Source organism: Sceloporus undulatus, chromosome 4, assembly GCF_019175285.1.
Source record: "Sceloporus undulatus isolate JIND9_A2432 ecotype Alabama chromosome 4, SceUnd_v1.1, whole genome shotgun sequence".
Taxonomy (NCBI): domain Eukaryota; kingdom Metazoa; phylum Chordata; class Lepidosauria; order Squamata; family Phrynosomatidae; genus Sceloporus; species Sceloporus undulatus.
Window position 1 is genome coordinate 144962862 of NC_056525.1, and position 22039 is coordinate 144984900.

General features: G+C 38.2%; 1 protein-coding gene across 1 annotated transcript in view; it reads left to right on the forward strand.

Moving 5' to 3' along the window:
- Nucleotides 1-22039, forward strand: part of MARCHF6 (membrane associated ring-CH-type finger 6) — a 57869-nt gene that overhangs the window by 30159 nt on the left and 5671 nt on the right. The window contains exons 10-22 of the mRNA XM_042464392.1: nucleotides 1696-1834; nucleotides 3110-3178; nucleotides 3276-3350; nucleotides 3848-3982; nucleotides 5268-5387; nucleotides 8101-8201; nucleotides 9071-9208; nucleotides 12020-12221; nucleotides 12932-13001; nucleotides 14612-14793; nucleotides 15580-15714; nucleotides 17437-17526; nucleotides 21454-21586. Coding sequence (XP_042320326.1) covers nucleotides 1696-1834; nucleotides 3110-3178; nucleotides 3276-3350; nucleotides 3848-3982; nucleotides 5268-5387; nucleotides 8101-8201; nucleotides 9071-9208; nucleotides 12020-12221; nucleotides 12932-13001; nucleotides 14612-14793; nucleotides 15580-15714; nucleotides 17437-17526; nucleotides 21454-21586 — 1589 coding nt within the window. The remainder of the gene's footprint in view (nucleotides 1-1695; nucleotides 1835-3109; nucleotides 3179-3275; nucleotides 3351-3847; nucleotides 3983-5267; nucleotides 5388-8100; nucleotides 8202-9070; nucleotides 9209-12019; nucleotides 12222-12931; nucleotides 13002-14611; nucleotides 14794-15579; nucleotides 15715-17436; nucleotides 17527-21453; nucleotides 21587-22039) is intronic.

Here is a 22039-nt window from a genome sequence, read left to right on the forward strand (position 1 = left end):
CCTTTCGTAACCCTAGTGCGTGGCGAACACGCACTAAACTGCCGGTCTGTAACCGGCCATTGAATCCTTCTTTATGCCTGTGATTTTTTAACCCATATTTACTTCTCAAAAGAGCTAAGTGCTTTGGGATCCACCTATGAATGGCCTTCTTTGAGAAGAATAACTAGCAGTAGCTTTTTTACCCATATAGCTCCCTGTAATTAAAATTAGAGCTTTAGGAAAAACAGAACACCCTAGCAGGTGCAGCCAGCCCTTCTCTACCAGTGGAGTACAACTCCTTCTGAACCCACACCAGTCCACCGATTTCACTCCAGTATTTGTGTTAGCACTGTTAGTATTTTTTGGGACTGTCTTAATTCTTCACAGATAGTCTGTTTAAATTTATTACTGGCAGTTTAATAACTATGCAGCATTCAGTTGAGCATTTATTTAGTTGTTGCTGTGACTAGAATGTTTTGTAAAAGTCTAAATACCTGGCAGCAATAAAAGGTAAAGAAATGTGTTCATACTGTTTTGCAATGTAGTAATTATTTATTTAAAGCATTTTTGTATCTCCTTACTACTTACAGGGGTACCCAAGGTGATGAATGAATAAAAACCAATTAAAATATTTTAAAATACGTTAAAAATTTATTTAATAACTCCTAATAGCAGTCTAAAAACAGCCATAAAATCCAGTTTTAAAATAGATAAAACAGCAATTTTAAGCAGTATATGTCACGCAGAACAGCTCTGTTTGGTTGCCTGCTGGAATCTCTAAGGAAATGGGGTCTACCTAACTTCCTTAAGTAGGAAGTTCCACAGTGAAGATGGTGTTGTAGAGAAAGCCCTGTTATGTGTATCCATCAACTTAACTTCACAAGGCGTTGAGACACGCAACAGATTGTCTCCTGGAGATATCAAATTTCTGGCAGGCTCATATGGGAGGAGGCTGTCTCTCATATATCCTGGCCCCAAATCATTTAGGGCTCTATAGGTCAACACCAGAACCTTAAATTGAGATTGGAAGGAAATTGGAAGCCAGTGCTATTCTTGTAAGACCGGTGTTACTTGGTTTCTAAAATGCACACCTGAGAACCAGTCTAGCTCCAGCATTTTGTGCTAGTTTCAGCTTCCAAACACCTTTTAAGGGCAGCCCCACATAGAGTGCATTACAGTACTGTAATCGAGAGGTAACTAAGGCATGAACCACTGTGGCCAGATCTATTTTCTTCAAAAAGGATGCAAGTGGTATGTTAGCCAAACTGGTCAAAGGCACTGCTGGCCACCACAGCAACTTGTTTTTCCAGGAGCAGAACTAGGTCCAAGAGTATCCCCAACCTGCAAACCTGATTTTTAGAGGGAGAGCAATTCCCTCTAGAATAGGTTGCAATTCCAAGCCCACGTAGGCTTCCCTGCTGACTTCTGTCACTTCTGGATTAAGCACTTCTGTCTTGTCTGTATTAAGCCTCCATCTCTTCACCTGCATCCAGACAATGATTCAGTACTACCACAGCCTCCTTGACATCAGTTTCAAAGAAGAGTGTTGGTTGTTTACCCAGGGAGGTAGAATCCAGTGAAGGTTTTATTCAACAAAATTCTTACAGTTGCTTTTTTAGAGAGGTTGGAGCATAGCCCTCTTACAATGTAGCAAGAAATTGGTATATTGTCTTTTGCTGCAACCTCGGTATATGTTGTGCTTTACTGATTTTCATGGGGGAATGACTGGTTTTTGTCTCAAGGAGTGTACAGTTTATGTTTTCATGTTTTTCAGGTGCAAGCATCTCACTTTGAAGGCCTGATCACAACAATAGTTGGCTATGTGCTCCTGGCAGTTTCATTAATTGTTTGCCATGTATCCTTCCCTAAGTACTCCCTTGCTTATGTATTCAGTATTTGATTTGTGGACAGTAACTGCGAGTACAATGTTCTCAAAATTGGTAGGAATTCTTTTCATCCACTGTTGAAGAAATCTTGTGTTGGATTGGTGCAGACATACCAGTGAGAATCTCTTAATAGCACTTGAGATATTAAAAAAGCAATCAAATGCTTGCTTCATCCAGTTCTTTCATATTATGGAATTAATCCCATCTGCCCCCTTTTGCCTTAATTGCATTTATTAAATTGACAACAATATTAACTAATTTTGAATGATATGCTGTAGAGTCAGTCATAGTTACGGTTACTGCTACACAGGAGTTATTATTAAAGGCTTGGGTGGATAGTAATGTTACAGAAGTGTGGGTGAGTTGATGATAAGGATTGCTATTCTTTCTAATATTGAAAACTAACAGTTTAAATTAAAAAGGGCTTGTTTGAGTTCTCTGTTATGCAAGATTTAATGTCAACTTCAAATCTGGCTGAAGAAGTTGATAGCTTTAATCATATGTAATGTTGGCATTTATTTAAAGGCAGATGGAGGTTTGCTCCAGATATAAGGGGAAAAAACAGAAAAAGGAGGTATGCATTCCTCTACTCCATTCCCCTCCTCCTTTCCCTCTCAAATTGTAATTGTAGTTAAATGATCCCCAGTTGTAAGACTGCATTGACCATATGTATCTGTGTTGGTTGAACTGGGCTTAAATCTCTTGTGTCTGGGTGGTTAATTAAAAATTAGGTTCCTGCTGAGAAGATACATTGTTCTAGTATTATAGTGCCATGTGCATTTACTTGAACTTAACAGGACTTAATTTCAAAGAAACATTTATGCAGTCAGGCTGTGAATCCCATGTGCACACTTACTCACTGATTTAACAGCACTAGTTTCTAATCATAATATTGGAACATAACCTGCTGTGTTTTAAAACCACTTTCTCTTTATGTATTCCTCTATATCTGTTTGTGTGGGGTTCTTGCTTAGCTTGCAGCTCGGTGCTCTGAAATGAAGAATAGATTTGAGGATCTTACCTTGTGATACTGAGCTTGAGAATGTAGAAAATTCAGAGCATATAAAGTAGATCCAAAATACCACATCCCCATTAAGGAGTATCACACAGGCAGCTATATTATTGCAATCTTATGAGAATACTTCTGCCAGTTGACCATTGCTCTTTCTCATGAGTTCTAAAGCTTTCCTACAAAGTAGGGTTTCATTGGGGAGTATTGATATTTCCTTAACAATTTTATATAGGGCTTGGCTGCACTTGTAAAATTTCAAAGATCACGTCGCTTGCTTGGAGTATGCTATATCGTTGTCAAGGTATGCAGTCTTAAAAAGCAGCTACATTAATCGATACAGCAAATTACAACATTAAAAATAAAACATTAAAAAAACTTTTATCTTTTTCTCTCTGTAGGTATCATTGTTAGTTGTGGTAGAAATTGGTGTTTTCCCTCTCATCTGCGGCTGGTGGTTGGACATATGTTCTCTGGTAAGATGGATATTTCTTGGAAGACAGCTATTTTATGTGCTTTCTGAAGAGACATTCAACCTGTTTCTGGATGTTATGTTGCTAAAATAGAAAGAATGATAGCCCTCTGTGCATATGTTGTGAGACTCAAGTAATTAAGGAATATAAAGACCTTTAAGTAAGTATTGCATAGCTATGTTAGCTGGAAATCTGATTAAGTATGTAAAAATTGAGTATTCTTTTATGCTATCCTTCAATTAAGGGAAATTCTTTAGTATCCTTTTTATGTCTACAACTTAAAAGGATGAAAAAGCGTTTTATACAAGAATGCTCTGTGAAGACCCTTTATTTGATTATATGCTGGTGTTTTTCAAAAAAATTATTGCAGAAGAATTTATTAAGAGGATAAACAATTTTACCATCATGTGACACACTTTTTGCAGTTTTATCCTTTTGTATGTGTGAAAGCTGATGTAGTTTTACTGGAAAATAAGTGTTTCTTGTGATCTTTTTCTTAGGAAATGTTCGATGCAACTCTGAAGGACAGAGAGTTGAGTTTTCAATCTGCTCCTGGCACTACAATGTTCCTACATTGGCTAGTGGGAATGGTATATGTCTTTTACTTTGCATCCTTCATCCTTTTGCTGAGAGAGGTAAGCACTTACAGTGGGCCCTTCTCGTACGTGAGGATCTGTTCTGCCTCCTCCCCCCACATAAGAGAAAATGCGTAAGCTCAAGCCCTATAAGAAATAATGGGTCTTGTGCCCATGGTGCACTACAGGGTGCATGCCATGGGCGCACGCCCAATTACTCCTTCTGGGGCGCAGGAGGCTTTTTTTGGAAGCTGCATATGGCGCGCCTGCGTATGACGCGAGCGCACTGTACTAGAGTATGGCTTCCTGAAACATTTTGAAAGACTGTGGATGTTAACTCAAGAATGACTTTTGTATACCAAATGCAGACCTACGGACATTTTAAATGAAATTTTAAACATTACTTTTTATGTGACAACTGTATACAGTCTGTCTTCTGTATCTGCGGACTTGGCATCCGTGGATTTGAGTATCTGTAGATGGCAAGCCTGCTTGGGGGGAGTGGAAAAAGAGTTGGGGAAGACAACAAAGAAGCAGCAAGAGGCGGCAGGGGCCAGGAGGAGGAGGAGGAAGTGGAGGCAAGAGACAATGGCATCAAAAGCAAGGAGGAGGATGGTGAAGGAGGTGGAAGTGGGAAGAGAAGGAGGAGGAGGCAAGGGGCGAAAGCAGCGGAGTGAACAGAAGGAGGAGGAGAAGAAGAAAGGAGAAGGTGGAAGAGGAGGAAAAGGAGGCAGCCCGTTGCCTCCTCCTCCTCCACCTCTCATCGTGAGGCAGCTAAGGGCTCTCCCACCATTGGTGCCCCTCCCCATGGCCACCAGCTCAGGCGAGACGAGGCTGCTCTGGCGCAAGTGCCATCCCCAGTTGGCTGGGCTCCTCTGATGCCAAGGAAGGCCTCCAGGCATCTCCTTTCTTCCCAGGCCCCCCCGCGAGTTGGCCAGCAGTGGTGGTGGCAGCGGCTGCAGGGGGCACGAGCCTCTTCCTCCTCCATCTACCGCTTAAGCCCTACTGCAGGGCACAATTCAGTTGCTTCTCTTTTCGTTCCTCTACTCCCCTCCTCTCCCTCTCAAATTCCATCTACCGATTCAGTGGGCAACAATTCTCTCCCCTGCTCTCGTCAGTATCTCTCTTTTTAGTGTACAGGAATGGCTGACTTGTTTTAAATGGGCTGAAGAGGTGGGGCAAGTGATAAAATCTCTGTTGGCTCTCAGGGCATTATGAGAATTAGTTCTTGAGGTATATATACAAAATGTTAAATAAGTGGAAAATTTAATTTAAAACTCTTAATCCTTCAAAGCTTGATCTGCATGCATTTCTGTTCCTTTCAAGTGTTAATTTTCCATTTCAGGTACTGAGACCTGGCGTCCTCTGGTTTCTGAGAAATTTAAATGATCCAGATTTTAATCCAGTGCAAGAAATGATTCATTTGCCCATTTATAGGCACCTCAGAAGGTTTATTTTATCAGTGGTAAATACATCTTTCCACTTTTTATTTAAAATGTTGTATGGCTGTAAATCACTTTATACTCAGTATGTAAGCATACTTCTTTTTACATATTTATTTATAAACTCTCCTTGTGAAATATCAAACTACTTCTGAATTTCAGATAGAGGCATTAAAATAACAAAAATTCTGTTATAAAGGCTTTTGCATGCAAAGATATTCAGATTAATGAGGATCCAGCGAAAGCCACTTAGATTCTGTTTCCTCCAAAAATGGTTCAGAGTCTAAAGATCCAGGAGCAGGAAAATAATTTTTACTTTAGAAAAAAAATAGAAGTAAAGTTTAGAATTTAGAAATAAAATTTAGAATTTTTGCTTTTAAAATAATTTTTACTTTAGAAGCAAGCATCTGTGTTAAGTTTTTCTGGAGGAGAAAATGGTGTCCCCAGTTGACAGCTTTCCTCCCCTAAATTTGCTAACTGAGCCAGACTTTCCCCTTTTTCTAATAAACTTCTTGTTTAGCTGTGAGGAAGGAGCACAGGAAAGGATGGAAACTGAACGAAGCAAGGGATAACTAGGAGAACTACCAAGAAGAGGAAAAAGAAGGCGACTTTTGATCTTGGAGTGCACTGTGCTTCAGAAACAGGGAATGATTAAATTCAGTTAAAGTTTTGAAATATTTTGCCAGCATAAACATTGCCATTGAAGTGTAAATATAAGGAATAATCCATTCTCTGAAGATGCCAGCCACAGATGCAGGTGAAACATCAGAAATAAACTCTTCTAGAACATGGCCACATAGCCTGAAAAACCCACAAAAAAATAAGGAATAATCCTGTTCATTCTTAATCGACAGATAGTGGAATTTTATTTTGATTGGCATGAAGAAAAATATGAAGTGTCTTATTTGTTTTATTTTTAAAATATATATCCAGCATTTTTTATTTTGATTTAATTTATTTCTCTGAAATTTTCAAATGTAACTGGTTCGTTTTTTGCACCTGTATAAATAGTAAATACTCTCCATCATTTTTGAAATCTTGTGCTAACAGAATTGAACATGAGCTGTCAAGAGATGATGCAATGTTTTTGAAAGATTTCCTTACAATAGCCTTTATTTTATAGGTCTTTGTCCAGGTGCCAATTCACACATTCCCATTCCATGTGTTGCCTTTGAGACACCTAGGGCAACACCATGAATTTCATTGGGTTTTCTTGCACAAGGAACATTTTATTTATTTATTATACTGTTTTATAGTATACACATATTTATTCAGTTGCCAGTGCACACATTGCATGTAGCTATTTATTTTTCTGTGTTAGAAATTCCATGGCCACTATTCTTCATCAGCTGCTATATTAAATATACTTAACTTAGATCAAAACACACTGCAAAAATAATCCAGTTTGAGACTGCTTTAACTGCCCTGGCTCAATGCTAGGGAATTCTAGCAGCAGCAACTTTGTTTTAGGAAGTTGGAGAAAAGAACTTCTACAACTGAATTCTGATCACCTTGCTCCAATTTTGGAATTTAGGGGCTGAACAGACCTCCCTTAAGATGTGGCCTGCCACATCTTTCATCGCTGGATTGGGGCCTCAGCAACTGCACAATCTGGCATTTCTGCGGAGCCACAAAAAGCCGCAGATAGGGCACCCTAGCTGTGGTGGTTGTGGCAGCTTTTCACCACTTCTTTAGTGCAGTGCGTGTAAGCACTGCACCTGCTGTCTGGTCAGGCAGACGGCATGGGGGCGGCGTCTGGGCGGCCGGCTCTTTATGCCGGTCTCTTGAGGCCCTTAGTTTTGTGAGACATTTAGCCTTCTCTGTCAAAGGATTTCCTAGCACTAAGCCAGGGCAGTTAAAGTGATCTCAAACTGGATTATTTCTGCAGTATGTTTTGGACTTTCTAGTAAGAAGCAAAATCTCATTTTAGCCACCCCATTTTGAGAGAAAGGGAGAATATAAATCCAATAAATAAATAAAGTTAAGATTACTATACAACTCTCCTGGCCTGACTCCCCTGACCCTATGGAGAATTAATTAATTTGTGCTCTGATTGCCAGCAAAAAGGACCTCTCTCTCCCCATGCAGCTAACGCCCAGTAACATAGGTTTTGTGTGTGTGGGGGGGTGGTGGTGGTGGTGGTGGTGTTATGATCATGGCAATAGTGTCACTGATGTAGACGCTGATATAGAATACTGGCCCAGACAATAGTGTCACTGATGTAGAAGCTGATATAGAATACTGGCCCAGGCTAATAATCTGCTCACACTATGAACCAGAGAATCATCATTCTCCTGCAGCAAATTTATTTTAGGAAGTTGTAGAAAAGAACTTCTACAACTGAATTCTGATCACTTTGCTCCCATTTGGGAACTTACTTTTGTAAACCACTAGTTCAAGCTCCAAAAGAAAAAATAAATAACCAAAATGCTGTCACAAATGATTTTAAAAAACCTTTAGGATACAAGATGCAGGCTGACCCCCTTGATTTTTATTTGTTGTTAATCATGGTTTGCTTTGATATCTGAATGAGACTTTTAAATAATGGTTGAAGTGAGATTTTGCTTCTTATTGGAGGGTAAATGCTAACTAAAGTGAACAGAAGTCGAAATGATACTTGGCAAGCAAGCAGGAGTGGACTGGTTTGGTTATGATTCAAACCATAACTTAGATTGTACTAGAATATGTCTAGGTTATATGTGGGGAAACTATTTCAGACTATTTTTCTCATTGCAGATTGTCTTTGGATCAATTGTCTTGCTCATGCTTTGGCTTCCTATAAGAATTATTAAATATCTGCTGCCTCATTTTCTTCCATATAATGTCATGCTCTACAGGTAAGATGAATAATTTTCCGAAATATTTTTTGTCTTTCTTAGCCTGCCGTTTCACTGCAAATGCATTTTGTATGCTTGTATGAGAGGAACTGCTGACTCTGTTGTGAACTATTACAATGTGCCAACAAAAGTGGGAATGTAAAAGTCTAGTGGGAATGTAATACAAAGCTTTTGCTTTGTGTTATGTGAAAAACTCTAAGGCTCATGAGCTTTTCCTTTCCCTCTCAGTTCCTGATATAACTGTTGGAATCTTTTAGCTCTGTTTTTAATGACGCACCCATTATACTTACGGTACATACATTCATAACCAAACCCCCAAACTGTGGTTAGTCTTAACAATGGTTTAGAGAAAGAAGTAAACTTCAGACTATGGCTTAAAGTTCTGACTTGTTTTCCAAGATCATAACATTAACCATAATTCAAGATTTGATCAAAACAATAGCTAATACATCGGACCCTTCTTATCCGCTGTTCCAGACCCTCCTGCGGATGGCCAAAATTGTGGGACTTGAAGTCCTGTGGTATTCTTGGCAGGACAAACCACCCCAAAAGCTTTCTTTTTTAAAACTAAATATTAAACCTTTTTTCATTTTTTACACATGTGAGGAATGAGATGTACACATTTGTCAGCAGGCATTTCACAAGTCTACATATTATCTGAGCCTTTTTCATGATAGGGGACATATATTTCCCAGTGTTATTTCTGCAATTTTTTTTTGGGGGGGGGGGGAGCCACAAAACTATTTTGGCAGCTACTGGTGAACAGTGCATAGGAAACATGTATCTATAATGCCCTACACAGTGACAGTTTACATTTGAGTCACTGGATATGTTGTTTACAATATCTCTGCTTCCTTTTATTCCCACAGTGATGCTCCTGTGAGTGAACTTTCCTTAGAACTACTTTTGCTTCAGGTTGTACTACCAGCTTTGCTTGAACAGGGACACACAAGGCAGTGGTTAAAGGGTCTCGTACGGGCATGGACTGTTACTGCTGGGTACTTACTGTAAGTACAATTAAGCCATATCCCTGGAATAGTATGTATGAGCTTTTTTTATTGACCAATCTAAATTAGGTGGGTTTCATGTGCCCTCTATTTTTCTGCTCCCTCTAAAGACCCCACTGCTGAGTTTTGGTTGTGCAAAAGTTGATAATGACTGTATATGTAACTACTAGGTAAACTGGAAGCTTCAGCCATCATTAGGAAGAGGAAGAAAAAGACATTTACCATGGTGACTAATCACTTTTCCATTAGCTTAGATGTCTGAGACAAAAGCCTGCCATCATCAACTCTAGCATTCTTTTCAAAGTCAACTGTGAAAAGAAGCATGAAGATTGCAAGGTTATAAAACCTCATGACACGTCATTCCTGCCTATCCACCCCTCTTATCCCACATGAACAAACTATAAGACCTAGCATTCCCTACCATGATTAGAATAGCAGTCTCCATTTAATATACATCTTCGTGTCACATTTGTATTTTTAAAAAAGCACTACAGTTGTACAAAAATATTTATTCCTATATAAATTCAGTTATTACATTAGTTCACAATAAAGAGACTAATACAAATTGTTGTACAGCACCATGTAGAATGAAGGGTGCTCCACAAACCCCAATTCCTGAAAGCAGAAAAAAACCAAACATGTTCACATGAGATGGTGCTTTTGTTTTGAGTAGCACTGTCTCTCTCTCTCTCTCTCTCTCTCTCTCTCTCTTTTTGCTTCCAAGTTGCCTGTCCACTCATGGCGACTCCTTAATTTCACAGAGTTCTCTTAGGGAAAGGACACTTAGAGATAGTTTTTCCAGTTTCTTCCTCTGAAATACAGTGCGCCCGTGTTATATGTGGGTGCACATTACACGGACTTGAGTGTATGCGCTCAAGCTGCGGGGAGCGCGCGGGGCGCAAGGGGTGGCGTGTCCCATTCAAATGAATGGGGCGCACGCCCATGGCACCCCGCACACTCCCGTGCCACCATGCCGATGCGCACGAGCCCCAGTCAAATGAATGGGGCTTGAGCATAGGCAGAATTCGCCTTACGCGGGGGGGGATCCGGAACGGATCCCGTGCGTAAGGCAAGGGCCCACTGTATAGCCTACAAGCACCTGGTATTTGTTGGTGGTCTCCCATTCAGGTATTAACCAGAGCTGACTCTACTTAGGTTCCAAGATCAGATGGGATCTGGTGCTTTTAGGGTATTTAGACCTTGAGTAGCTGACAAACCTCTATTTCTGCAACAGTAAAAAAATAACACTTCTGTGTTCTGCAAATATTACCACTATTTTTTTCCAACCTTAAAACTTGCTGTAAACCCCCTAGATTAGCAGACAGATATAAACAATGAAGGAAGACAGTTGTTTTAATTTGCTGAAAGACTCTGCATAATAGTATGGTGGAATAATTGTTTATTTTAATAACAAAATAGTCCTTGCTGAAGGAAATGCCTGGCAATGAAAGACTGTTCTTTGTTTCAGCTACTCTAGAGACCCCAGAGCATGTCACTTGTGTGCTGTTTTGATTCTTGCAAGCAAATTGTCCACTTGCATACACTGTTTCCTGTGTTTTTTACCAGCTGCCCAACTGCAGAAATAACAAGGCATGGGGGGGGGGGGGGGGTAATTGGTTTTTTTTTATTGTAAAATGGCACCATTATATATATTAGTGCTATGATTATAGCAGACCGTCTGCCACTTCTGAACTAGTGGAAAAATTACTTCCCATCACGTTTTTTCATTTTAGAGATTACAGATTATGTTGGTAAATATTTTATTGTTGTTGTTATTTTTTAATATTTTAATTTTTTATTATTTTCCATATCCACACATACCATACAAGTACATATATTACACATACATTAAAAATTATTTACTACAGTTACTGTTATATTGATAAAAGGTTTACAGTCTCCTTTATTCCAAATCTCTTCATACACTTTATTCCATACTCTCTCCCACTGTGTCATTTGTATAGTGTGTCCTATATTAGTTGCCCATTTAATCATAGTTTCTTTAACTACTACTTCTTCTCTTTCAAATTTCAATAAAGTTTTATATAATAAGCTTATTGTTTTTTTCTCCACACATAATCTCTTCTATCTCTGTTTTATTGTCTGATATTCCATATTTTTTAATGTTCATCGTTACCCTTTCATAAATTTGTCTATATTGGAACCAGTTCATCTTATCCTTTTTCTTGTAAGGTTTCTGATTCATTTATCTTTATCCTTCCCTCTTGTTTCCCCACTATATCTTTATAGGTACACCAATTTTTTTCTTTATACATTTCTTTTTCTATAGAATGCCTCTTATGGTGATAGCCACATAGGAATTTTATTAACTATTCTAGTTTTGTACTTTTCCCATTTTTTCAATAGAGGTTTCCTATTTGTGTGTTTTTTCCTTATCATTCATCAAATAAGCATGAAATCCAAATTTTCAGTGTAGGTAAATATTTTGAAGGCACAAGAATTATGCCAGTTGTATCAGTGATGATAAAACTGTCTTTGCCAAGAATATGTGCTTAAGTTATATGTTTGGGTCAGTGTGAGTTTTTTCTCTGTTTCAGAAATAATGATTCTATAGGTATTCTTTTTCTTTTTCTCTATTCCAGTGATACAAGTTACCATGAGTTCTTTGGTTCCAAAGCCATGTAATCTTTTTAGAAATAGGTGTGAACGCAAATTGATTGAAATGGTTGCCATTGATTAATCCATACCGCATTGCTTATTAATGACATTCCTGAATATTCATTACATTCTGATATCAAGAGATGTTATAATAGCTACAGGTAGTTAATATTTTCTCAACTCTTCTTCCAGGGATCTGCATTCTTACTTACTTGGAGACCAGGAAGAGAATGAAAACAATGCAAACCAACAGCCTAATAACCAACCTGCTCGCAATAATAATGCCATTCCAGTTGTAGGAGAAGGTCTTCATGCAGCCCACCAAGCCATACTACAGCAAGGAGGACCTGTTGGTTTTCAGCCTTACCGTAGGCCTTTAAAATTTCCACTCAGGGTAGGCAGTTTTAACTATCCCTCCAATTACTATTCCTCATTCATTAACATCCTTTTTGTTTTTGTGTTCTTGTTTTGAACTAATTCCAGTGGCAATATTTTTATCTGTGTATACAGTAGGCCCTTCCCATCTCCAGGCCTTCTGTTCTGGGCTCCCTTGTTGATGGGAAAAATGTGGGAGCTCAAGCCCATATTAGACTCCACCACTTTCCGAGGAAGTGTGTTCCACTGTTGAACAGCCCTTACTGTCAGGAAGTTCCTCCTAATGTTGAGCTGGAATCCCCTTTCCTGCAGTTTGCATCCATTGTTTCATGTTCTAGTCTCTGGAACAGCAGAAAACAAGCTTGCACCCTCCTCAATATATGACATCCTTTCAAGTATTTAAACAGAGCTATCATACCATCTCTTAACCTTCTCTCCTCTAGACTAAACATCCCTAACTCCCTAAGTTGTTCCTCATAGGCATGGTTTCAAGATCCTTCACCATTTTAATCGCCCTCCTTTGCACACGCTCCAGTTTCTCAATGTCCTTAGTCAGTGGGCATCAACATGCACATGCCAATGCCAGCACACCTGTGGGTGCATGCCACCATTGATTAATTTGGGGCAGGTTATCCATCTTATCTTGAAATTCACAATACTTTGTTGTTTATAAATGTATCCATTTACTCCTGTAATCAGTTGCCTCTTTTGTTTTTTTGTTTATTTCAGATATTTCTGTTGATCATTTTTATGTGTATAACACTACTAATTGCGAGTCTTATCTGCCTTACATTACCAGGTACGTATTTCACAACAGCCAACTGCTTCTTATTAAGATATTTTGAATAGCTAGAAAAGTAAAAATGAAATAGGTAAACAGAATACAAAAAAGCATGTCTTTTATTCTGTTGAAGACTTGCTAGGCTCTTTTCATTGTCTTGATAAATTTTATTTCAGTAAAAATGAAGATAATGCCAATTTTGGCACCTTACAAATTATTTCACTTTGAGTAAGCCTGTTCACATTTTCTATACAAAGCTAAGGATCTTCTTTTAATGGAAATGAGAACTTGGATCCAGTCTAGAAAGTTCTCAGACTTGAGGGTTATAACTTCTACAGAAGTAATTTTAAGTTTCAAGAAAAGAAACACTACTCATTTAAGTTTAATGTTAGTTTGACCATATGTATAAAAAATTTATGACATGTATTTTAAAGAGAATCTGTTGCAGTCTACATAATAAGATAATAGATAATACAAATAAGAACTGTTTGGAATAACTTCCCTATACAGTTTTTTTGAAGTTGATGGTATAAGGATATAAAAAATGTACAAGTATTGCTAAGTATTATGTTGACCCAAATATGTGGGTGAATGTTGTTAAGCAAAAATAACATTTAATTTACTAAAAGGATGCTGTGTATATACTGTATATACTCATGTATAAGTCTAGAAATTTAGGTTAAAAAATGAGTTGACTTATTCACAAGTCAATGTAGCTATACTTTAATTCATGTATGTATGTGTATGTATATCCACCCACCCACCCATCCACCCATCCACCCATCCATCCATCCTCTGGTGAAAGGCAAGAGTTTAATCTGCCCTGGAATCATTGACCCCATTCTACTCTCTCATCCATCCAGCTTTTAGTATGAGTACAAATAGTTATGCCTGTTGTAATTTTGTAAGTTCTTTGGCATTGTTTTCCTTTGCTTCATCCTTTACGTCTTTCATTACATGCTCCTAAGTTTTACCCTCGACTTATCCATGGGTCATATCAAAATCCATAATTTTGGCCCCAAAACTTGCCCTCGACTTATATATGAGGTCAACTTATAGTCAAGTATATATGGTAGTTCTTATTTTATAACTATATATAGATATATTTGTTTTATATCCATATATCTATTTTGTTCTTATTTTAAATCTTATATCTATACACATTGGGGCATGATGTGTATAGCTTAAATAGTTCTTTGTTTATGTGATCTTCCAACTGGGGTGCTTTTATTAATACTTTACATAGCTTCTGGGAAGTCTGTACAACCTGGGGAAAACGTTTTGCAAATATCCATTGGCTTGGTTTTCATTTTGTAACATGGATATAATAGTTAATATTGGGAGGAAAGCAAGACAAGTTTTGTTTAAATTACTAGCTGAGTTCAGCCTAATCTTTGAACAACATTGGTAATATATCTATAATAGCAGATAATGGCATGCTTTTTAAAGTGAACTGTTTCAAAAACTATTTGCTGTGCACCACTACAGTGTACTGCTGCTGGAACATGGACTGTTTTGTCTATGAAATATATTTCACAGTTCTTTGAATCATTGTCCAAATCACTTTATTACTGTGTGATGTGATGTTTTGTGTTTCATTAAATGCTAACTAGTCTTTCTGTTTTTAGTGTTTGCTGGCCGTTGGCTGATGTCCTTTTGGACAGGGACTGCCAAAATCCATGAATTATATACAGCTGCTTGTGGACTGTATGTTTGCTGGCTTACCATTCGAGCAGTGACAGTGCTTGTTGCTTGGATGCCACAAGGCCGCCAAGTGATTTTTCAAAAAGTTAAGGAGTGGTCCCTCATGGTAAGTTTGGGTAGGGATATATGCTGCTTTTAAGCTTGGAGCACCATTATAGGTTTGGAGAGAGTACTTGTCTTGTAATTTATGACAAATGCCTCCCCATAACTGTAATTCAGTACAGCAACCTTATTCTAATGGGCTTTGGGGGGAAAAAGAAGGCGGGAAATGAAAGACAAGGCAAAGAGATGACTAGTTGACCGAGCAGGCAGTCAAGCTGACTAGCTTTAGGCGGATAGTTTCCAAGTATCAAGTTTGTCTTAGAAGTCCTGTTTTCCTAACTGAAGTGTGGAGCTTGAATGAAGTTCTTTAGTGTAGAATGTCACTCAGCATATATTCAGAAGCACATATATTCTTTTTTGTGTGTGCATTAATATATTCTGGAAATCTGAAGCATTCAATAGAGGTTTCATATAGCTATACTTGATCTTAGCCAAAAGGCCAAGAAGCTCTGATTATGTCCTTGTTTAAATTTAGCCCCAACCAGAATGTGTCACAGGAGGAAGATTCTTCAAATTACTTGAGTGCTGTGACCTCCTTTCTTTCTTTGGAATTGATGCCTGTGCTTTCACTGAGAGCTCTGCTTTGGGGGGGGGATGGTGGTGGTTCGTCTTGGTAAAATGGGTTCCTTCTAAATCTGCTTGTATTTATTATTATTTTGATCATGATTCTAATTCTCTTTTTACTCTTTAATCTTAATACTGCACAAATACACATACAGTCATTAAAAAGTTTATTATGACTTTGACATTAAATGAAGGGTTTTTTGTGCCTCTTCCCACCCCACATTAGATAATGAAGACATTGATAGTTGCTGTACTGCTGGCTGGTGTAGTTCCACTTCTGCTTGGACTTCTTTTTGAATTAGTTATTGTTGCTCCTTTGAGAGTTCCCTTAGATCAGACACCACTGTTCTACCCATGGCAGGTCAGTTATCTATCTCTTGCTTTGAATGTGGTGTTGTTATAGTTGGGCTTCTAAATCTGGGGGTGCTGATTGTCTTTTGCAGTGTATTAATCCAATCACCATGGCTTTAATTTGTGGGCATAATTTTAACTGAAAGCAAGTACAGTAATGTAGGGCTTTATTTATTTTATTCATACCTAACTGCTCATTCACCTTTTCTTTTTGCAAAAAATGCACATGGTGCTTTCCAGAATAACAGTGGCCAGAATCTTGCTGGTGAATTATGGTGTAAGTCAGGTTTATGCCAATGCAACTCACTTTTTTGGTTGTTGTAGAGCTAGGAATTCTGTTCTGACTGCACAGTAATCAAATTTTCCCTGAAAACCCACCTTCTAAGCAACATAGCTTGCCTTACCAAAACAGTCATTTCTGTGTTGTTGGAGAATGGAGAGATCAGCAGGGATATGTCCAGCTTTTTTCCTGTAACTGGACAAGAGTATCAGAAGTCCCTCTGGATGTCTGTCACAGCACAGCCAGGTACATAAAGTTAGCTGGATGTAGCCCTGCTGATCCATCCCCTCAACAACATAGAATTGGTTTTGTTGTGGGTGTTGCACTGCTTATAAGGTGGGGATGGGTATAGCATTGGCAGACATAGCTGTGGAGTTATAGATATGTAGTACATCTCCTGATGCAGCATGCCAGCTGTTATGTTACAAAATAGGATAAAAATACAACCTAAAGTCCCAGAAGCAAGAGGGTTATCTAAAAGGATCAAACTGTACAAACATTAAGATTTTAAAATGCCTGTTTAGTTGAAACTGATACATGCCCTAGATACAGGAGAAATACTGAGAGGTTTTAATGCACATCTTGATCAATAGGTTGGGCTGAGACTGAAGAGACCTTGCTCAGGATCTTGGGAAGACATTACCTTTCAGCCTAAACTACCTCACAGGATGATTATGATTATAAAATGGGCAATGGGGAGAACTATTTAAGCTATTATGTGGTCCTTAAAATAATAACACAAATGTAGTACAGTTGCCCCTCCAAATGTGCGGATCTCGGATCCGTGACCTTGAAAATCCGTGGAGGGGTGACCTCTACTATTTTTAATGGGGTGCGCCCCCTGCCCATGCGTCTCATTCAAGTCTATGGGTCTTGAATATGCGTGAGCCTCCATTTTCACAGGGGGGGGTCTGGAATGGATCTACCGCAAAAACGGTTTTACATTGAAATAACTTAGCCTTGGTTTACTTGAGAATAATTTGGTCATTTTTTAGATAAGCTATGGTACTTCATTGTTAGATATGCTTGAAAATTTGAAAATGCTATTATCTGTCTATCTTGAGCATTAGCTTTCATTCAAGGAATCAAAAAAATACCTTGACACTCCCCAGACAAGTCTTCCTTTTCTTGAAAGAAATTGCGTTTTAATTGTGCAAAATTACTAGTTTTTCCTGGATTTTTGTCCAATAGGAATTTTGTTTCATCAGTAAATTACAGTTTGCTCTAGTATTTTAGGTATTTCCATGTCCCACTGTAGCTATATCTTAAATATATGTAATTGAATGAAGACAGATATTTTCCTTTATTAATCTACCTCCCTTTTCTTCCTTTTCCTCTGTTGTCTTGTTGAGTCAGATCGGTTGTGCGTTTTAAGTAGATTCTTGTACTCTGCAAGACATTACACACATTAATGTGCTGTGTAATTAATAACTGTTCTTTGTTTTCAACTAGGACTGGGCTCTTGGTGTTCTACATGCCAAAATAATTGCTGCCATAACTCTGATGGGCCCTCAGTGGTGGCTGAAAACAGTTATTGAACAGGTTAGAAATGGTTGCTTTGTTGTTTGTTGTGGGGTAGATACAAAACATACCCTCTGCTTGTTCATGTGTATGCTTGTAGCAAGGCCACATCTTTACTCTCTCTTGTTTGAATTTGGATTGATGCACTTTAAATCATCATTGAAATTTCCTGTTTCAGATATGAACTGTTTTCTTAGCTAGGAAATAGTAAAATAACCAAATAGTGGGATCATAAAATCTGTACAATGCCTGTTTCAATGAGAAAAGGAGAACAAAAGCCAGCATAGTGGTATAAGTGGAGTCAGTTGGCATCACAGATATAATTTATTGTGTTTCACGATGAAAGTAGAAGTAATTGTTCTCATGCTAAGTAATTCTAACATACTTTAGATTTGCCACAGTAAATAGACAGATAGACACCCCCCCCCCCCCCAAGCATTTCCACAAACCATATCAAGTAATGCTAGATAAACTTTCTGCACTGTGTTGGACAGTTTAATTTCATTCTTTTCAATATGAACCAGACACTATATAGCAATTTTTAAACTGAGGGTCACTTGTCTTAGGGTCACCAGAATTCAGAAATGACTTGAAGGCACACATCACCACACATGTGTTACGCACTTTTGTTTAGAATAGACCTGCACAACTTGACAATAGGAAGGAGCCAAAATTAAAATAGGTTAACTTCTTTGGGTTGCAGATAGGTTTTAATTGAATATTAATTAATTATTAATTATTAATGTTATTAATATTAATTCCATCCCCCTCTGTCTGGCCCTTTCCTCAAGAAAAAGCCGAGCAGCGGAGGAGCATTGCAAGTGTTCACCCACCCCCATCCTCCACTTTGCCTTCTCCTCAGGAGAAAGCCAAGCAGCTAGGACAAGTATTTACCCATTCTCCTCCTCCGCTGTCTGGCCTGCTTCTCATAAGAAAACTGGATGGTGGAGGAGCCTTGCTTGGCAAACATTTGCCCATATTCCTCCTCTGCTGCCAGGCCTTCTCCTCAGGAGAAGGCCAAGCAGCGGAGAAGCCTTGAAATAATTCTACATCCTTGTGGGCCATCAAAAATCCTCTGGCAGGCCGCATGCGACCCCCGGGCCATATGTTGTTCAGGCCTGGTTTAGAAAATTATCAACTTTAAGACTACATATGATATCTAATATTCAATGTGTGATTTATTTTAATACATTTTAAATAAAAATATCTCAAAACTGTTTAGTGTTCGAATTATCTTCAAGTTGTTTGCATCAACTGAGAATTTGAGTTTTCTCAGGCTCAAAAGGTGTGACTTGCCCAAGATCATTCACTGTGTTTTCATGGCCGAATGGAAATTTGAACCTTGATTTCCCAGAGTCCTAGACCAACATTCAAACCAATATTCCACATTGGCACTCATAACATATGTATAAACTACAATATGTCCAGCATTTCCCATTCAGGAATAGAAATTACATCATTCATTGAATTTGTTTGAGATTTTGGAAGTCAAACAGCAACAAAGGGCTCAAGCAGACTGGGGGCTTAGAGTGGTCTCTTCAGCCCCAGTCAGCCCTCAGTTAGCCGAGGACCATAGTGACTGGATGCCATGGTCCTGAAGCTGGCTGCTGCCACAGTCCTAAATGGGCAAAGAGTGGCTTTTTGCTGCTCCTTTTGTGGCCAGCTTTGGGCTGCCTTAGGTGGCTGAAGAGCAACTTCCATCTGACCTGTAGGCATGCGTCGTCTGCACGCCGTGCCCTCAAAGTAGCCGAAAGCTGCTCTTTTTTGCCTGTGTCTTTCAGGCCAGAGTTACTATTGACAACAGTGTGGAAGCCATGTACCATGAAAGTGCATTTTTAAGCACTTTCGGATATGTTGTATTTTTTCCATAAGAACAATATTCCAGATACATTTGTGGCACCAACCTAATTAGAAACTTTTAAAATCTTTTCATATAATTTCTGATATTTCTGCCAGACATAAGAATATACCTGTAGTAAGATATGACAGATATTTCTGGTCTGTGAGAAAGAGAGATAAATTACTGATTTCCCATGAGACAGGCTCTGTCTGGCCCTTGATCTTACTGATTTCCCACAAAACATCAGGAAAACATTTTGTTATATCTGGATGTTTCATACTAGAACAAAACATGCCCTTAAAACTGAGCTTAACATATTTTAAACTCAGGTGTAAGATACTGTCTGTGAATATTTTTTAAACGTTGTTCACAGTGGGCAGACAACAGAGACTTCAGTTAAGATTTAGTCCACATTGAAGATCAGGTATTGCTTTCTGTCAGATTTTAGATCTTTTCCCAAGCTTGTTTAACCCTTATGAAATTTCCAAATGAATTGCCAAATAGTAGGCAATACAGTTTAGAGGTGAGGAATTTTTTACTTTTTCAAGGCTCAATTTAAGTTCCTGATAGGCTTGTAAAAGCTGTTGAGCTTGCATCTTAATATGGGAAAGGGCAGTGAAATAAAGAATTTGACAGATGAATAGCTAAAATGGATTAAGAGGAGTCACTTTCTCTTTAAACTGCACGCATTTTAGGGATTGTACCAACATAGGAATCTGTAGTCTGTAATTTTTCTTCTTCCTCCTTTTTAATTTGCTCACATCATAGATCATAGATGACATAAAAATTGAGTTAGTATTGAGGGGAACAGTTGTAGTTGTTTTTGGCAGTTAATCCAGATTTTAAAAGTATTATACAAGAAGAAGTTTCAAAATATTCAATTTTTTGTTTATAGTTTTCTAACAAAGGGACTGCTCTGGCTCATTTAAGCATATTGCTAATTTCCAGTTAGGACCAAATTTCAGCATTGAAATTATTGCAGACAGTAATATTTGATCTAATGCAAGCTTTTGAAGCTTCACTGGCTTCTTCATCAGGCAAAGATGTCAAAAATTGTACAAGAGAAAAATGGTGACCATGGCCCAAAACACACTGCAGAAATAATCCAGTTTGAAATGGCTTTAACTGCCCTGGCTCAATGCTAGGAAATTCTGGTACCTGTAGTTTTGTGAGACATTTAGGCTTCTCTGTCAGAGAACTCTGGTACCACAATAAACTATAATTCCCAGGATTTGTAAGCACTGAGGCAGAGCAGTTTAAGCAATCTCAAACTGGATTATTTATGCAGTGTGTACTAAAAATGCACCTAATTTAGTTTTGATCCAATCAATGTTTCTGCCTCTTTCTACACACACAGTAAAGTTTTCAAATAATCTTTTGAACATTCTTGCTGAAAATATCACTCTATAACCTTGTTTTACCATGGACAGCTGTGGTGTACAATGAAATGTTTTTAAATGCTAGTGTCCTTGTTAAAAAAAATACTGGTCCAGCCAATTGTTTCACCCACTTTTGAGTGATACATAAATTAACAAACATGATGAAAGACAGCGGTTTCTGAATTGTATTCATTCTTTGTCTCTCTGTGCATGTGTGTATTCACATATACAGTACACAAAATCTGTGAAGGGAGAGGCTCTTAATATTCTCGGGATGGCATGGAGAAACAATATATCACAATTGGGTTATTCTTTGTGTGCCAACTGGACTGGTAGATTGATCCTCCTGCCATCTCAGAATGAACATTCATGGTAAGTCTAACCTCTCATTCTGCCCTGCTGGCTCATCACTCAGGTGGCTAACAACAGTTGAAGCCATAAACAAAATACAGTAAAATCCCAAAACAGCAACAAAAATCTAATAACAAATCAGTGGCAGCCTTATCAAAACAGGGCAAATTAAAATAGTCCTATTGTCTTTTAAAATCTGGAGTTTATCGCTCAGTAACTAATTTAATTTCTGATGTAGGCATATCTTGTAATGTTAATACTGCACCTACAGATGGAGCAAATCTGTTTTCTTTCATTTACTTATTAACTTGAGTCTTCGTTATTTTATCCTTAAACTGGATATTTATATGTTGAAAAACCCATTCATCTTTCCTTTAGGTTTATGCAAATGGAATACGAAATATTGATTTACACTTTATAATACGGAAGCTTGCAGCACCTGTTATCTCCGTTTTGTTGCTTTCTCTCTGTGTACCTTACATCATAGCTTCTGGTGTTGTACCCTTACTAGGTAAGTGCAGATTGCCATAGAAATTTCATCATTTTGACCCTGGGCTTGATTAAGATGAAACAGGAAAAACATAGGATCATCAATCTTACTTGGAATGCCAAATGTTCAGTTGGCACAATTCAAATGAGTGCTCTTTCAAGCATATCTTCAAGCCTCTACAGAAACATAGGCTCCACATTATTTATCACGCTCTGTTTCTTGCCCAAAATTTTAAGAAATATTTGATTTGCTTGTTTAGTGAAACATCATGTTATATTGGAGAGGCAGTTTGTGGGGTGGTCCACAAACAAACCATGACACTCTTTTGGTTTCTGCTTTAGGTGATACTTACAATCCCACTATTTTGTTCAAAGGACCATGATTATCCCTTTAAAATATATTGAAGAAAATGTGCTGAATGGACACAGAATTCCAAAACCATGGAACTCAGTCTGCAAACTATTTTACTTATTG